General features: G+C 33.8%; 1 protein-coding gene across 1 annotated transcript; it reads right to left on the reverse strand.

Moving 5' to 3' along the window:
- Nucleotides 1–8551: 8551 nt before the first annotated feature.
- LOC112720409 (uncharacterized) lies at nt 8552–13355 on the reverse strand. The gene is made up of 2 exons (XM_025771353.3): nt 12090–13355; nt 8552–11944 (listed from the first exon to the last, which is right to left on the reverse strand). Exon 2 carries the CDS (start codon nt 11757–11759, stop codon nt 8958–8960), a length of 2802 nt encoding a protein of 933 aa, XP_025627138.1. The 5' UTR covers nt 11760–11944; nt 12090–13355; the 3' UTR covers nt 8552–8957.
- Nucleotides 13356–18850: the final 5495 nt, after the last annotated feature.

Here is an 18850-nt window from a genome sequence, read left to right on the forward strand (position 1 = left end):
AAGCCGTGGATTAGGGGGACAATTGCTGGTAAAAGCCTGCTCCATCCTGCAATGACAGTACACGCGTCAACCAAATAACGAGTCTCTGTATATTTATATCAACTTTGATCTGTATCGGAGAGTGACCCTTATCTATAATCCAAAAAAAAAAAAACAAAAAGATTGCTGCAACCTATTCATCCACCATCAGTAAGTCTTCTAATAAACATGTCTTAAACAACATAGAGAGAGCTTCCTCAATGACATGGGATAACTCAAAATGAATGGCCTTAATAAGATATTTGAACTGAATTATGTTAACAACAACGTCGGTATCACCACCACCATCAACGAGAGATTAGAGATTCTCAAAGTCAATGTAATTGTTAAGGGTCTTGTGCATTATGATGGTAAAGTGCTATTGAACCTTGGATTTGCACGTAGGAATTTAAAGGAAGTCTTTCCATAAGCATTGTGCAATGGAAGCCCACCCTCTCTTCATGAATCTTTCAAATGCTATCTATCATTTACAAATAGTTTGGTGACACTAGAAAAGAATAGGAGATGATAAATAACAGAGGCATCCATCACACTGAATTAGAGATCTCCAGCAACAAATTTTTTTATTGTAGATGAAGGTATATTATTAATAAGAATTTGAATATCGAAGGTAATTAAAGAGGAAATATGTTTATCAGAAAGAAATAAATGAGAAAATAATCTAAAGATATAATTGTCTCCAGTTGTCAGAACTAAATCATGGTTGAACCAATCAGACTACTAGTTTACTAGTTTATTGGTTTAATCGATGAGTTATTGGTTAAACCGACAGAACCAGTCGCATCTAAAAAAATATATAAAATAGTCAAAAATCTAAAATTAAAATTTAAAATACATATCTTCACTAATATTTTAAAAACAATCAAATATCAACAAATTATAATCCGGTTATTATTAAATACATATATAAATTCTAGTATTTTATCATAATAAAAGATTTTTAATTTTATTTTTATATTAAAGTAACTATTTTTTATTTTAACAACTAATTAATTAATTTATATTTATTATATTGTTATATATGATATGTATTTATTAAAAATAATATTAATAAATAGGTGAATGCTACCCAACCCTCTCTAAAATAACATGTAAGTTACCCTTTATTATGTGTCACATTGTAATTGGTCCTTATCTTAACCATAGTTGGGGCGCCAACGTCATCGTCATCTACTGCCCTCTCACACACAACCTCTCTTCCCAGTATAGCCAGCGCCTCTTTTTGCCATGGATAACTTCTTACCCACATAATTAATGGTTAATTTGGTTATTAAATTTTTTTATTAAAAAAATATATCTTTATTTAATTACGTAATAGAACATATATTTATATGTAAAATATAATATAATATAATAATAAAATTTGTACTCCAAACAAATAAACATATTTTTTTATGATACATATATTATTTAAAAAATAAATATATTATTAAAATTAATAACAGAAATTTAAAATGATAAAATTTAACTTTTTTACCGTATTTTTTACTGTATTTTTTATTTTTTTAATTTTTAATTTATTAGTACTTTATTATTTAATTAATAATTAAACAAATTATTTTTATGAAAATTTATTTTATGTATTATATTAGAGAAGAGACTAATATAACAGTTTAAAAAATAAATTGTATAAATATTTAAGAGATAAATATGAAATACATACTTAAGTAATGTTTAGTTTGGTTATTAAATTTTTTTATTAAAACAAATCTTTATTTAATTACACGATAGAACATATATTCATATGTAAAATATAATATAATAACTCTATTTAGAGTACTTAAAAGTATAATTAAAATCAGAAAAAATATATTTTTTATCGTACATAAATTATTTTTAAAAAAATAAATTGTTAAAATTAATAACACAAGTTTAAAATGATAAAATCTAACTTTCTTACAAGTATTTTTTATAGTATTTTTATTCTTTTAATTTTTAATTTATTCGTACTTTATTATTTAATTATATTTTACATATAAATATATGTTCCATCACATAATTAAATAAAGATATATTTTTTTAATAAAAAAATTTAATAACCAAATTAACCATTAATTATGTGTGTAAGGAGTGATCCATGGCAAAAAAGAGGCGCTGGCTATACTGGGAAGAGAGGCTGTGTGGGAGGGCAGTAGATGGCGATAACGTTGGCGCTCCAACTATGGTTAAGATAAGGACCAATTACAATGTGACACATAATGAAGGGTAACTTACATGTTATTTTAGAGGGGGTTGGGTAGCATTCACCTAATAAATATTATATAATCATAAAAAGATAATTATATTGTAATTAATAAAAACATTTGATTTTTTTATTTATACATGTTTAATAAAATTTATATTAATAATTATGAATAATAAAAAATATAATTAATTTAAATAAAAGTGAGTATAAAATTAAAATAATATCTAAAAAATTATTGTGCATTTTTACTATATAATTAATAATTAGCATATAAAATAACAAGGAATAACTTAGTTTAGTGGCAAGGGGAGTATGTAGTAACAAGGAGGACCCGGGTTTAAACCACATCTTCATCAATTTTGGAATTTTCTCTTGAGCGGTTCGATTGGATCGGTTTTTCATCGATTTCTATCGATTTTGACCGGTTTTCATTGGCTTTGACCGGTTCTTACCGATTTTCGTCCTTAAATAGTCTTGAGACTGGACCGGACCAGTTGGGAATTTAGTTCACCGATTTTTTAGTCGAACCGGTTGATCCAATCCAATATTTACAACTATGATTGTCTTTATCCAAAAATTTTTTAGTTGAGACATCTTCCTTAACTTTAAAAGAGATTTTTATGTGTTCACTCATTTGACAAGTATCACAAATAATGTCTTCGTCAAACTTGATGTTAGAAAGACCTCTAACTAAATTTTTCTTGATCAGTTTCGAAATTTGAAACATGCTGGCATATCCCAATATTTTATGCCAAATCTATTTTTTAGAATAAAAAGAAGTGAAATATTGTACATTTTCTTTTTCCAAATCATCTAGGTTGAGACTATACACATTATCACACTTTTTGGCTGTAAATAAAACAGATTTAGTTTTTTCATTTACAACATTGCATTCAAAATGATTGAAAGAAACTAAATAGCCAAGATTACGTAATTGACTAATACTGATTAAATTGTGCTTTAGATCATCAACTAAAAGAACATTGTCTATAAAAGTTGAAAAATCTTTACCAACTTTTCGATAGCAATTATGTTAGCCTTACCATCATCACTAAAAGTAACAAAGCAACCCTCATATTCATTAAATTTGATGAAGAATGCAGAGTTTTCTGTCATGTACCGTGAACATTCGTTGTCCATATACAATATGTCTTTCTTTCGGATGATAGAAAAACCTCTTCAAGGGTTCTTTGTCCCTAGCCATGAGACAAATATGTGCTTTTTGTTCTTCCTCATCATCTTCGGATGAGTAATTTTTTAAGTTTTTCTAAGAGGCCATCAGAATTGTCTTCTTTTCCCTTTTGTTTCTTCTTTTCTTTTAGCAAAAGGCATTCAAATTTGAAGTGTTCTGGTTATTTGTAGTGGTGACAATTGAATTTGTTATTTTCTTTCTTGTCCTTTTTGGATGATGAAAAACCTGTTTTTTTGTCTATGTCTCGAGATCCCTTCAACTTCTTTGCAAAGAATACGATCTCATCGTCACTGGGTAGATCATCATCAGATTCAGCTTCAATCTTTGACTTTAGAGTAACACTTTTTTTTTTAATTTTTTTGTCTTCAAATGAGTAGTCTCGTATTCTACTAATTTCCCTTTTAACTCATCATAAGAAATTTTGTTAATATTATTTCCTTTCTGTACGTAGTAGCTTTTTGTCTTGGTGAGATTTCTCATAATTTTTCTAATCAGCTCTTTTTCAATGAATTATTTTTCCATTGCATCGAGACTATTGATTATGATTGAGAATCTCACAAACATCTCGTCTATGGACTCTTCCTCTTTTATGAAGAATAATTCATATTCTTTCATTAGCATATCGGTTCTAGCTAAGGTTGTAAGAACTGGACCGGTCAATAAACCGGTGGAATTACTGGTTCAATGGTTCACTGGTTCGATCGAGGTTCAACCGGAGTAATTAAATATTAAATAAAATTATTAAAAAACATAAAAATAATTTTAAATATATAAATTCAATAATTTCTAACTTAATAAAATTTAAAATTTCACATAATAAATTATCCATAACTTAATATTAGAGGTTCACAAACAACTTCAAACATCAAAGTTTGTTACTAAAAACAAAAAAAAGCACATAATGTTCTACATTCAAAAGAAATAATTACAAGCAAGTTTTCAACAGCAAGAAATAATTACCCCTAGAAGAACCAGTTTGAGAATCTTGAACAGGATTATCTTGTGGTTGTGGGTTACTTTGTGATTGTTCCATCTGTAACATACAAATTTACAAACAAATAAATTCAGCAACCAAAATAACTTTAGAAAACAGCAAATCATGAATCCAAAATAACCTAAGAAAATCATGAATTCAGCAACCAAAATCATGAAGTCCAGCAAACAAATAAATCACGAATAAATAACCTCAGAAAATCAAAAACAAATAAATAACCTCAGAAAACAGCAAATCATGAATCCAAAATAACCCTAGAAAATCATGAATTCAGCAACCAAAATCATAAAATCCAGCAAACAAGTAAATCATGAACAAATAACAAATAAATCAAATCATGAATCCAGCAAATAAATAAATCAGAAAATCTCAAAATTATGAAACAGAAAATCAGAAGGCGGCGAGGAGGAATAGAATAACAGAGTATTACTTACCGGCTGCGGGACGCGGTGGAGGCTGCGGTGGTCAAACCCATCGCTGCTGTGGTTGCGGGACGCGGAGGCTGCTAGACGCAGAGGCTGCTGGACGCTGTGGTTGCGGGACGCGGAGGCTGCTGGACACGGTGGTTGCGGGACGCGGAGGCTGCGGGACGCGAAGGCTGCGGGACGCGGTGGCTGCGGGACGCGGTGGCGGTGGGCTGCTCGACTGGTGGTGGTGGGTTGGTGGCTGCAATGGTTCTCAGCTTCTCACTTCTCAGAGAAGAGAGGAGAGATGAGTGGCTTCAATTGACAATTGGTGATTTAGGGTTTTCACTTCAGCATTTGCCCTTTTTTTTTTAATTTTTATACAAAAACGGCGACGTTTTAGAGGATGCATTTCCCAACTGGAAACCCTCTAAAAAACTGGACGGTTCTACCGGTTCACCGATTAATCTCTGGTTCGACCAATTTTTTTTATCAGTTTTTTGCCAGACGGTTTCTAGGCTTACCCGGACCGGCTAACTGACCGGTTCCCGGTTAACCCAGTTGAACCGGCCAGTCTGGTTCGAATTTTAGAACCATGGTTCTAGCTTCTCTCATTTTGTTTGTTCCTTCATGAGTTAATTGAAATTTCTTTCGTATTTTCTTTGCCGTTTTACATCGAGAGACTTTTCTGTATTCTTCGAAGCTTATGGCGCAATGCATTATGTTTTCTGCCTTAGCATTTGACTTAGACTTTTTCTTCTCATCTTCTATCCATTCTCTGTCTTCTTTGAAAACTATTAACCTTGATTCCCATAGCCTAAGTTCTGATGCCAATTATAGGTTTTATAGGCCTTGAGAAAAGGATTTGAATCAAGGCACTCTTTTCAAATTTGAAACGTGTTGTTGAACTAGTAGAAATTTTTTGTTTAGTCTCTTGCAATAATAAAATATCAAAGATGAAAGAGTAGAGAAAGTGACGCTAGCATGTATTCTGATTCAATCTCGAAATGCAATTAGATCTACGTCTAGTCTCTACCATAATAATGACAGAATTTTACTATGTCAACCACCAAGATCACAAGCACCAATTCAAGGACCAAGACCAATAACAAATGAACCAAACATGTTTTGCCTCAAGACTAATGAAGCTATAATTCCGAGTTTCACAAATCAAGACAAACCAAAACGCTAAAACCAAACAAAATTAATGACAAAGATTCAAACTTAAGCTAAAATTATGGGTTAATAGTCAAATTAGTCCCTAAAAGATAAGGCATTCTTCAAATTTGTCCCTGAAAATTTTTTTTAATCAAATTGGTCCTTCAAAGATTACGAATTAATCATATCTGTCCTTCAGTTACTCCACTTACAATTTTTGTCAACGATTGATGATGTGAAATGTTAATTGATAGCATACATGACACATAACATGTTCAACTAGACATTGACTAAATATGTTTATGAAAATCTATCAATTTAGTCACTAGGTCATATTAGGAATAGGATTTTTGTAATTGAAAAAATGACTAAATTAATACATTTTCATAAACATATTTGGTCAATATCGAATTAGACATATTAGGTATTATATATGCTATCAATTAATGTTTTACAACATCAACCTTTGAAGAAAATTGTTAATGGAGTGACCGGAGGACAAATATGATTAATTCGCAATCTTTGAAGGACCAATTTGATTGAAAAAATCTTTTGGGAATGAATTTGAAGAATGTCTTATCTTCCAGAGACTAATTTGACTATTAACCCCTAAAATTATTTTGGCCTTTCTTCCTAGTTCATGTTTTTTCTTTCATAGGCTTTTTCAAAATAATCTCTCAGAAATATAATCCTTTTTCTTTTTAACTATAAAACTTCCAAAAATAAAATTAAATATGTGAAATTGAAACCCAATGAAAAAGTATAATAACACTCAAATGTGCAGGCTGTGTATCTGAATGTTCTCCTTGCCGCTTCTTGATAATTGATCTTTTTCTTATAGTAAAACCGTAGCTTGTCATTCTTACTAGCCATTGCTGTCAATCACTCTTCATTATTGTCATGATAATTTTTTTTTATTAGCAGCAACAATCTTTTCCAAATTCTTTTCGTATTATGCTCTTGATGATTGATTTTTTCTAATTATAACCAAATCAATATTGAAACCAATTACTAATCCTAAAACTCTTAATTGTACAATTAGTTATAACACAAATTGGAGCCAACTTTAATTAACCCAACCAAATATATGTGCATCACAATAAATAAAAAATTATTTCTAACTTAACACACATCACCATGCACAATATCATGATAATCATAGAGCGGAAACTATAGTTAAATACGGATTATTTTCAAATAATCAAACCTTCTAATGTCTCGCATATATCATCTACTGAGTGAAAATTGAATTTTACTGTAACGACAAAAGTCGAAATTTTGATAACACGACCATTATTGGACAGTGGAACACTCGAGTGATGATGCCAAAGGCCTTTCTTTTTCTCCACGTTCCTTCCTTTTATTTTTTTTCACACATGTCACGTCACGTCTCATGAGTTGGCTTCGATGCCCAATGCAGTTCATGCCAAACCCAACAATTTGTTCATTCCAATTGAAGAGTAGGCTCAATGATTTGTCAATTGCTGGTTGGAAAAACAGCATAAATGCATAATGTAATCTTTGACAATTGTCCTTTATCTGTCTGTGTATTTATCTTTTTTGGTGTTGACAAATGGCCTTTATGAAACAATACTTTAGTAGGTGAGGCCCAACCATGATGATAACTTTCACTCATAAGAAATAACAAAAAAAAAAAAAAGTTCCACAAAATATATAAACTATTTTGACAATGATACATAAACTACATAAAAAGCAGAAAAAAACACATCATGAGGGAACAAGAAACGTAGTTAGTGTTTTTTTCTTGAGAAAAATGCAATTACTATGACCAAGAGCAAAAGATTAAAAGGTGCATCAATTACAGAAAAAGCCAAAAGATGCATTCTTGAAGCTTCGGTTACTCACGTTGGTTGAGCGTTGAGGTGCCCAATTAAATTAATTACAAACTTACAGAGTGCCAATAATTTTAAGAAAATAATAAAATAAATAAACTAACTGTTACTCAGAAAGGAAATCATTTGAACCAATTATCCAAAAGTTATACATCGCCAATAATACTAAATATCCAATCATTTGAACCACCAATTATCCGACAGTTATAAATGGCCAATAATATATTAATTAATTATCTGATTGAGAAAGACATAAGAGAGACATGCAATTAGGCATTATAGATTACTTAACTATTGACTTTTTGTTATTCCATAAAAAGCTATGCCTTATATTAGAATATTTGAAGGATCCAAAACATGAAACTAGACTTAATTTCCTACCATTACACTAGCATTTCCTACTCACATCAAACTAGCATTTTCCACCATTATACTGATGGATTAAAGAATAGATTTCCAACAATACCAAACAGTTAGACAATGTCTACCAACAATCAGCAGCCACAATAAGCTCATTCTGGATCTATTTCTATAATATAATCTACCAGTCAAATTCAATGTTTCGATTCTTCTACTTAGCACAAATATAGGCCCAACAAAGAAAGCACCAAAATGGATGATCTGTAACAATAGCATAAAATGTACATTACCCTTTTTACAAAAGTTGAGTATGCAATAGATTAGCACAAATAATGAAATATAAGACCAACAAAGAAAGCACCAAAATTGATGATCTGTAACTATAGCATAAAATGAACACTACCCTTTTTACAAAAGTTGAGTATGCAACAGAAGAACAGTTTTTAAACAATAGAGATTCTACCCATAAAATATTGCTTCAAACAACACCATGGCTCCCCAATATGTAACAAATCTGATAAGGCCAACTCTACAAGAAGCTAAAAAAAAGGGGACAGAAAAATGAAAAATCTAAGCAACAAGAAACATAAATCAAGAAATCCACCTGCTTGCCTCATCTGACTTTACGCAGAGATGAACATCTGTCCATTTTGGCAGAGCATACAAATGATCACATTCATTCTTCCAGCTGCTGCTCCCGGTTGGGATCTTCAAATAAATGATGTTTCAGGTTCAATTTCAGTTTCCAGAATCTGATAAAGTCACTGCTAACTTATGTCTCATACCCTTCTTCAACAGTTGGAAGACCACCTTCCCTGATAAATGCCGGGTTAAGAAACTTAGCCACAAAAGCCCACAATTTATACACATCTTCAAAGTTGGTTAAAAAGCTCAGTGAAGCTGTCACAACTTCAAGCCTTACAAAGCTGCCTTTTCCATCACGCCGACCATTCTCCATCGGCCTGCAAAGAGTTGTATCTTCAAGATTCAGGGATACCCGCTGCTGTCTTGAGCCATCAAGGATCCTTATATGACTGAGAAAACCAATACCAAGAGAGATCCCTTCATTTTCAGCAAGCTTTTGGACAATCTCTGGATTGATCAGCCCCTTGCTTCTGTCTCTGACATTGAAAGCTACAGCTGCACCCCTCTCATATTTTATTTTAGGGCCATAGATGTGGACAAGATTCACTTTTTCATCCCCATCAGAAACAGGTAACTTTAGCTGCAATAAGGAGGTCACAAGCCAATTGATCAAAAACCGAAGCCTGGATGTCGTTTTGTTGAGACCAAGCATATTAACATGATCTATATGCCGGCATACTATCTCTGGTTCCCTCCTGCCCCAACCCTCCTCATCACCATATTCTCCATCACTTGTGACAGCCTCTTCATCATCCAAGCTAGCTGCAGATATGTCCCCTGGCTCTAGGGTCTGGTTTAGGTACTCTTTACGATTATCCTCCATGCTAAATGACACTCTTCTTCCCCTGCTGGTGTGTTCATTCTCTTCCAAACCAAAAAACCTGCCACCACCATATCGATTCCCTTCTCTCCTACCCAATAACCTGAATTCACCTTCAGTTTCCCTTCTTATGGCACTTTCTTTAACATCAGCACATATTTCAGACGTAGAGCTGTTCTCGAAGCTTTGATGCTGATTGAGCCAGGATCCTTTCAAAGCAACAGATCCATTTTGAGCTGCTTCACTGGTTCCAGGTTCTTCCAATATTCCATTGGCTTCTAAATGATCTGATGAATTACCATTTCTAGAATAGTGACTAGATTCATCCTGCTCTTCTTCCGGAACTTCTTTGACCCGGTCTAGCTCTTGTGACATTAGGACAGCAGCATCAAATGACAATACATGGCGATCATCATGAAGACCTAGATTTACCTCTCTGTCATCATACATAGGACTTCCATATTTCTTGGATGTTGGTTTTGGAGAATGTTGCTTCTGGGCCTTCCTCCCATTAAACCACATGGATGGTAAGGGAGAAGACATCCTCGGTTTATTTAAATGACCAACACCATCAGACCCAACTGGACTCTGACCCAAATCAATCCAAAATGAATTTTCCGATGACTCATCCTCACTGAAGACAGGACTCTTCATCACCTCCCCAACAGATATGCTTTCAGTCTCTTCAAATATAGTGCTAGTTCCATCTCTTTCTGAGCTGTCTTGATCCATTTCAGTCTCAAATACATCTCTGACCTGAGCAGACGTAAATGCACCAGAAAAGGCAGGTAATTGAGAGCCCTGACGAGTTTCAGAAGTCTTATCACCAGCAGCAATGACTTCCTCATCCTCAATACCAGCCAATCCATCCAATCCATCAACTGAATCACCCAAATATATTGGAAATTCGGGAGTAATCTTAACCATTCCAGAGCCAGTACTCCCAGACTGATTCTGCAGGCTTGCCATAACTGATTTCTTGATCAGAAGACATCCAAAACCTGTTGGATCATACCCAAACACCCTGTAAAATGATGTAACTATAAAATCTGGCCGGAATAGGGACAACCCAAGTGAATCCATGTCCTTAGGCCCCAATGATCCAGCATCAAGCAAGACATGCCAGTTATTCTGCTGTGCCAAGGCCATCCATTGGTACGAATACTTAGCACCAGTTACTCTGGACTGAACTGGGAACACAAACAGGCCGGTAGCTGAATCCTTCTTCCTCTTCTTTTTGCTAGAAATCTGTTTTCTCAAATCGGTAGAGCATAGTTTGAGGGTTGGCCATTTAAACCATGCACTACATACTTTGGCACCTTTCTCCCTGGCACACTGAGCCATCCAAGCAACTGACTGGCTCTCATGGTCGAACATGGTCAACAATTTCTTGTTTGTATGGAAAGGGTATGATTCAGCCAGCAATTTAAAAGCTGACCCTCTACTAACAGTAAAAACAAGGCCATATTCATTCTCAGGAATATTCAGATAATCCATGATTCTAACCTTTATATCATGTTCAACTGTTCCTTTGTCAGCACCACCATAAAGTGCATGGTTACTCAAATTTGCAGTTATCTCAGACAAGCTAAATGTAGAAGAGTCCCAGTAGTGAATAGTCTGAACAAAAGAGAAGAGACCAAAGCCACAGTAATCAAGGCACACCTTAGGTGCCAAATGTGAATACTCATCAGACCTCAACTGATCAACTTTCTCTGACGATGAGTACTTGGGGTACATAGTGAGGAACTTCGAAAATGCTTCTTGTAAGGTGGGAATTTCCTCCTCGGATTCATAAGTGCGATCAGTGGCAAGGGCAGTGGCGCGAAGGAACTCCCGCTGGGCGTGCAGCCTGGCGAGGGAACGGGATCTCCCAAGGCTTTCATCCTGGTTGGCAACAGTCTCTGGCTCTATGTCTTGAGATTTGAAGAGTGATCCATCTTCAGAAGCTTCTTCAAGAGCTTCCCTAAGCTTGTTCTCTTGCAGCTTCTGAAGCATTGATGGGTTCCTCCTTATCTCGACCACGGAATCATCATCTTTCCTCCTGCTCTTCTTGTCCAAGAGCAGAGAAGCACAGTGGGAAATGGGCTTCCATAGTGAGAGATGCATGATACCTTCCACTGCTCTCAAAAATCAATTTCAGATGAGAGAACCAGGAAGCTTGAATTGAGTCACTTGAACGAACACAACACAGACAAGAAGTAAAGTTCAGCCCATCGACCTGTAACAAATTAAGCTAAAACTCCCTAATTCCACGAAGACCACAACCCTGGATTTCCCCAACGATCGAAATCCTGAAAGGTGTGATTTTTGAGAGAATGAACAAACAACTCAGCTCACCATTTCCGGTGAAAAGTGAACACCAATCACCAAGAAGAAAAAAAAAAAAAAAAAAACGGGGAAAAAGGAAAGTAATAAAGAAAAAACAGTTCATTTTACCTGGAATAGGTTTCAATACCCAACTTCTTACAAAAGGAAAGTGTGATGCCGAAGATGGAGAGAGAAAAAGTCAAAAGCTCATAACTCTCAAACCCTAGAAATCCAGATCCCAAAACTTTGCAGAGCAATTCTCACATTAGGAGGGAGAGGCACTCCACAAGAGAAGAAACTCTCCCCAACCAAAAAATAAATAGAAATGGGTTTGAAGAAGAATCCTAGGACAAGTAACAGTAACTATGGAGCTTCAATTAGGAGGGAGAGGCACTCCACAAGGATCTCTCTCTCTCTCTCTCTCTCTCTCTCTCTCTCTCTCTCTCTCTCTCAATCTGTAATTATTTCAGAGCAGCATAATTAAAGCAAAGCGCCTCAAAACATGAAATGCTCTTTTACTAAAGAGAAGTAAATACAAAACATACCGGTATGATAATTGATAAGTAGGTTCGTATCTTCCACAGTAGGATTTTCTTCTCTAAATTGAAATTGAAATCCAAAAGGCGAAGGAAACAGCTAGGGATGGCAAAAATCCCCAGCGGGGCGGATATCCGCGGGGATTTACCCGTCACGGGGCGGATATGGGGACGATTTTGTACCCGCGGGGACGGGGGACGGGGCCCCGTATATTAAACGGGGCGGGGGCGGGGATAGAGGTCCCCGCCCCGTGGAGACCCGTTTAAACTCCGTTTATGTAAAAAGACTAGAATACCCCATTTGTGTGTACTATGATTTTGTTAAGCATTTGTTATAATTATTGAATTAAGTTAAATATAATTTATATGATTATAATTAAGCATTTGTTATCATTTTCATTATCTTTGTTTGCTTTTTCTATTATAATTACTGTGATTTGGATAAACATTTGTTATAATTATTCTAAAATTTTTATTATTTTACTGATTTTGAATTTTTGGTTAAGCATTTGAGTGCTATACATGTAATTCATAATATTGAAGTAGATATTGATGTAAGTAAAATACTAAATTATATACAATACACTATTTTTTAAATTTTTTTCTAATTTTTTTCAATTTTTATTATTTTTTTATAAAAATCCGCGGATATCCGCGGAGACCCGGGTCCCCGGCGGATATGGGGCCCCCGTTACCCGTCACGGGGATGGGGCGGGGACGGGGACGAATAATGGAGGCGGGGGCGGGGGGCGGGGGGCATGTCCCCGCCCCCATGGGGACCCGTTGCCATTCCTAGAAACAGCAAAGAAAATAAATAAAAAAGAAAAAAGATGACAAAAGTAAGAAGGAAAAAAAAAAAGAATAGAAATTTCAATTAAAGCATAACCCCCGTTCTGTGCTCTCTCTCCCTCCCTCTCCCTTTGATCGAAAACACTGCCTCCACTATGTTTCAACCGTTGCTTAACAACAAGGGAGAAGGGGACATTGACTCTCGCAAACGCCAAATGGTCAGTGATATTAAAATCAATTTCTGATTTTGCCTCCGTTATTAATGATTAGTTAATTAATAATAATAATAATAATAATAATAATAATAATAATAATAATAATAATAATAATAATTTAAGAATTGAGGTTCCCTTTGTCTATGTTGGGTGGTGGGGCTCACGGGCTGAAGTCATGGCAAAAGTCAAACAATCAGCTACCTTGTAAAAGCTGTTATGTGTTATGTGTTCAATGGGGCAAAAACCACACAGCCCAAAGTCCAAACCCTCTCCAATCCCAAAGTCCAATGGAGTAAATTTCTACTATTTAAAATAGGATTGAGGTAATTATGCGTTAAAAAAATTTTAGAATTATTATGAATAAAAATATTTAAATTTTTATTTTAATAAATATATTAAAATTTTGGATTTTATTTAGTCTTAAATAATTTTTTCAACTAAATCTTAAAAGTACTTTTAGTTAAATTCCTTTAAATATTTCAGCTGCTATTAATTTACAACTCATGTTATATACACAATTAAAGTCAACTATTATATATATATATATATATATTCTCTGTGTGCTTTTTTTATAAAATATTAATTATATTATTATAAAAATATTTAATTATTATAAGGCAAAGCATATTTTTTTTATAATTTGTCAAAAATTTTAAAAATACTTTTAAATTTTATTTTTGTTTTAATTTTATTCTATAAATTTTCAATTTACATCAAATATATTCTCACAGTTAAATTTTTAAAAAATTTAGGACCAATCCAACAATAATACATGATAATTATGTCTTATTTGCTTATATTGAAAATTATTCCAGTAAAATTGTTACTGAATTAGTCCTAAAGTTTCAAAAAATTAATCGTCAAGTGTGTTTTTTATCCAAACTGAAAACTTTTATAACAAAATTAAAATAAAATAAAATTTACGGATAATTTTAAAACTTTTAGCAAATTTCAAAAACAAAATATACTTTATCTATTATTATATTATATTATATCGTATTTAATTATTTTAATAATTATTTTTTTACTAAAAATAAAATAAAATAATATGTATAATATATTTAAATAGTAATTATTTTTTTTATTTTTTATGGAGTATTCTTACTAACCTAAGTATAATTAGTTAGAATATTAATTTTTAAAGGAATGAAAAGAAGACCTATGAATTATCTCTACACTTAGGATATTTAGCCAAGTTAGATCTTCACTAATTAGAATTTTGGTAATTAATGTGGGTTGGTTAAGTAGTCAACTCACTTATTCACTTAAGTAAGTATTAGAATTCTGTCTTGTATAAGCAGTAATTTATTGGCCAGCGATAGACCTTTAAAATGTAGCTCAAATCCACAATGAATTAATCCTTAGCCTACCAATCAAGTTAATTTGGTAACTAAGTTCGTCCAATAACTTATTAACACAATAAAAAGTTAATTGAAAAAAAATGAAAATACACAAAAAAAAAAAAGAAAAAATACTTTGTTGAATTTGGATACAAAAATAACTTGTTCATTGGGCATTCCTCTTTTAAATAATAAGAAAAGTATAGGTAGACAATGAGAATATTAAACAATGTGAACAATTGATATGTTGGATGTTCAATTTAATAGGTATGCAGATGATTATGTTTATTATTTTTAATTGGATAGTTATTTCTTTTGATTCGATTTATTCATACACAGTTAACAATTGGATGTTCAATTCACTAAGTGTGCAGATGGTTATCCTAATGTTAAAATTTAGAAAATAATTTAAAAATGGAGTGTTTTTTTATTTTAGTTAGTCAATTTTAGAATTTATTATTCATATTATTTATAAAAGTTATTGTCTATCTAACAAAACTGTACATAATATAAATATGACTTAATTTAGTAGTTCCATTAAGTTTTTATTTTGATGCGTCACTATTAAATATTACATAATATATTAAACAAAAATGTTTGAGAGTTAGTTTAGGAACGGATAACTTTTTTCTTTGGCTTTTTTTAGTGCTTTGTTTTTTATTTCTTAATTATTGTTGAAATAAATAAATAATTTTAAATATAATAAACATATAATTATAGATATTAAATTAAATAAAATAATTTTATATTATTATTTTTTAACATTATTCATGTTAAAAAAGCGATATTATTTGATAATTTTTACCTTGCACAATGTACATCAGTAATAATAGTAATATATTAACAATAAATTAATGGAACGACCAACTCGATGAATGTTAATATCTTTCAAAAGTAAATAAATTTATGCTTGATTTCTAAAACATTATTTTGAAGATTAACCCTCTGAAAGAAACAACATTAATAAACTTTTGTAAGACTTTACACAATTATAGCCATTTTCCTTGTCTGATTGTGTCAGTATCTTTGTGCTTGAGGATTTTGTTTACAGAGAGAAATCAATAATTTCGATTTCTTTTGATTGGATGAGACAAACGAGCAAAATAAAATATATTCAAGTTGATTGTATTGTAGGCTTGTAGCTATATAGTAATATTATATGATTCTTTTTTAATTGAAGGAACAATCTGAGTGCATTGCATTCGTAACTGATATTTGGGTCAACATTAGGAAGGGGATGGTGATAACTGGGAACAATAAAACTACAAATTTTGAAAGTAAGATATGCCTGCCTATGCCCAGTTCACAATCAATCAGTAATCGGTTTGTTTGGTTTATGAGTTGTGACGTTTCTTTGATGTTAACCACAAAGTTTATTGATTAATTAATTGTTATTGTTATCAATGTAACAAACCAGATAAGTCATAACTTCTGAATTTTCCATGTCCACCCACTTTTTTTGTAATATACATTAACATTAGTGTATTAAACACGGTAACGGCAAATCCACGCACGTTAATGTTTTTTGGATGTACAAAATGTTTAAAGCCAGCTAAATTTACCTTAGATTTCACTACTATAGGGATAAACTATAAAATAGTTGTAAAAGAAAGAAAGGACATGTATATATTTTTTTTTTTGGTGATAGTGGGGGTCAAAGACCCAAAAAGACAGAAAACTAAATGCCTCTAAACAGAGGGATAAAAGCTATATCGGAAGCTAGAATATGAGAAATTTCACAAGGGGCTGAATCAAAAGTATGGAGACCAAGAGGTAAATGCTGCCCTTTCTTTGTTAGTTGATCTGTAACAGAGTTAGCTTCGCGAGGCACATTATCCCAGTACACATGAGGGATGCGGTTTGCTTGGAGCTTGATTTCCTCAATAAGGGAGGAACAAGAATGAGTAGCTGGACAGTTTTGGGTGATGAACTTTAACGCTGAAGCCGAGTCCGATTCCACAATTACACAAAAAAGATTTAGAGAAGTAGCAATCCGAAGACCATGGACAATCCCCCATAGTTCCGCATGCATGATGGAGCAGCTCCCGAGATTGCAAGAGAAGCCTTTAATGAACCCTCCAAGACAATTTCTAAGGATCCCACCACAAGTAGCATTATTAGTTATTGCCATATAGGAGCTATCTACATTCAACTTAACAGCATCCTCGCTAGGAGGCTTCCAGCTTATTAATCGAGCATGATTGGCATAGGGAGCATTCAGGTGCACTTTAGATCTTGACGAACGGTTGAACTCATCAAACCTTACTCTAATTTGAGCTATAGTCGAGGCCACTGTAGTGAAGTTTCCTTCAAAAATCAACTTATTTCGAAAAAACCAAAGAGAGGATGTCACCACCCCAAAAAGACATTGCCAATTTCTTGAAGTAGAGAGGTTGGAGCTCAGCCAATCTTGAAGATTTGAGCTGAAGAAGCTTTGATTCCATGCCAAAGGCAGCAAGTTATCCCAGACCGCTGATGCAAATGCACAGTCTCTAAGGACATGAAGGGTCGTTTCGCTGTGAATGTTACATCTTGGACATGATGACGCGGTTGAGAGGTGACGTCGTTGTCTTTCCGCATTGGTTAGGATTGCATTATTGGCAACTAACCAAAGAAAAGATCAAACACGTTCGGGACCACACCAACGCCAAACCAGATTGAACGTCCCATTATAGGAAGGAGGAGTGTTGCAAAGTACTTGATAGGATTGTTTGAGATCGAAGGAGCCATCCGATGACAAGTTCCATGCCACATGATCCGGCATCTTCCATGGAGATGGTGGAGAGATGGCAGCAATCTTCTTCACCATATCTTCCGGCAGCCAGCTATTGAGTTTGTTCAAATCCCAATTACCTGAAACATCAAGGAAGTCCATCAATGAACTAGAATACTCTACATAATTAGTTCTTACCTGCGGCACATGCTGATCAAGACTACCCAAATTGGGAACCCAGTTATGTTGCCAAAACTTAATCACAGAGCCATCCCCAATACGCCAGATATGGTTTTGTTTCACATCTGGCCATGACTTGCATATTCCCTTCCACATGTTAGAGCTATTAGGCTTTCGCTCAACATTAGGAATGATATCCTTCCCGGCTTTATATTTGGATCGGAGCATAGTGATCCATAAAGAATCTCTTTTCTCAACTAGCTCCCATCCAGCTTTCATCATGAATGTATGGTTCATTTTGCTTGCATGTCTAATGCCAAGACCTCCCGCTTTCTTGGGTTGACAAACTTTATCCCAATTCATGAGATGAATCTTCTTTGATTGGTCAGTATCGCCCCAAAGAAAACTCCTACATTTACGATCAATAACATTACAAGTAGAGACAGGTAATAAAGCAGTTTGCATAGTATAAAGAGGAATAGAAGAAAGGACAGATTTCACCAGGGTAGTTCTGCCTGCAAACGAAAGAGAGGAGGCTTTCCAAGAATTTAGTCTGGAGTTGAGCTTGTTGATGATGTCATTGAAGGTATGCTTGGATACTTTGGAATGTAGAAGAGGAACACCCAAATACTTTCCAAGGTTATCTGTTCTAGCGAATTCAAGAGCTTCACTGATCTCAATTCTAACTTGGTTTCCCACGTTCTTGGAGAAGTACACCCGAGCTTTTTCATTGCTAATTTTCTGGCCAGAGCTATCACAGAAGGCTTTGAGGAATTTCTTGATAATATCCACTTGTTGGAGATTAGCTTCCGCAAAAAGAATTAAATCATCGGCAAAGCAGAGGTGGGAGAGCTTAGAACCATCCCTGTTCAATTTGATAGGCTTCCAGAACCCATGATCAACAGCAGCATTAACCAGTTGAGAGAGGCGTTCAATACACAGTACAAAAATGTACGGTGAAAGGGGGTCGCCTTGGCGAATACCTCTGGATGGGAAGAATTCATCTAATTCTTCACCATTCCAAAGAACTCGCATCCTTGCTGTTGAAATGCATGACATAATGAGCTTGATAATATGATTTGGGAAACCAACCTCCAAAAGAGTATCTCTAACAAAG

The sequence above is a fragment of the Arachis hypogaea genome, chromosome 11, assembly GCF_003086295.3.
Source record: "Arachis hypogaea cultivar Tifrunner chromosome 11, arahy.Tifrunner.gnm2.J5K5, whole genome shotgun sequence".
NCBI classification, from domain to species: Eukaryota; Viridiplantae; Streptophyta; class Magnoliopsida; order Fabales; family Fabaceae; genus Arachis; species Arachis hypogaea.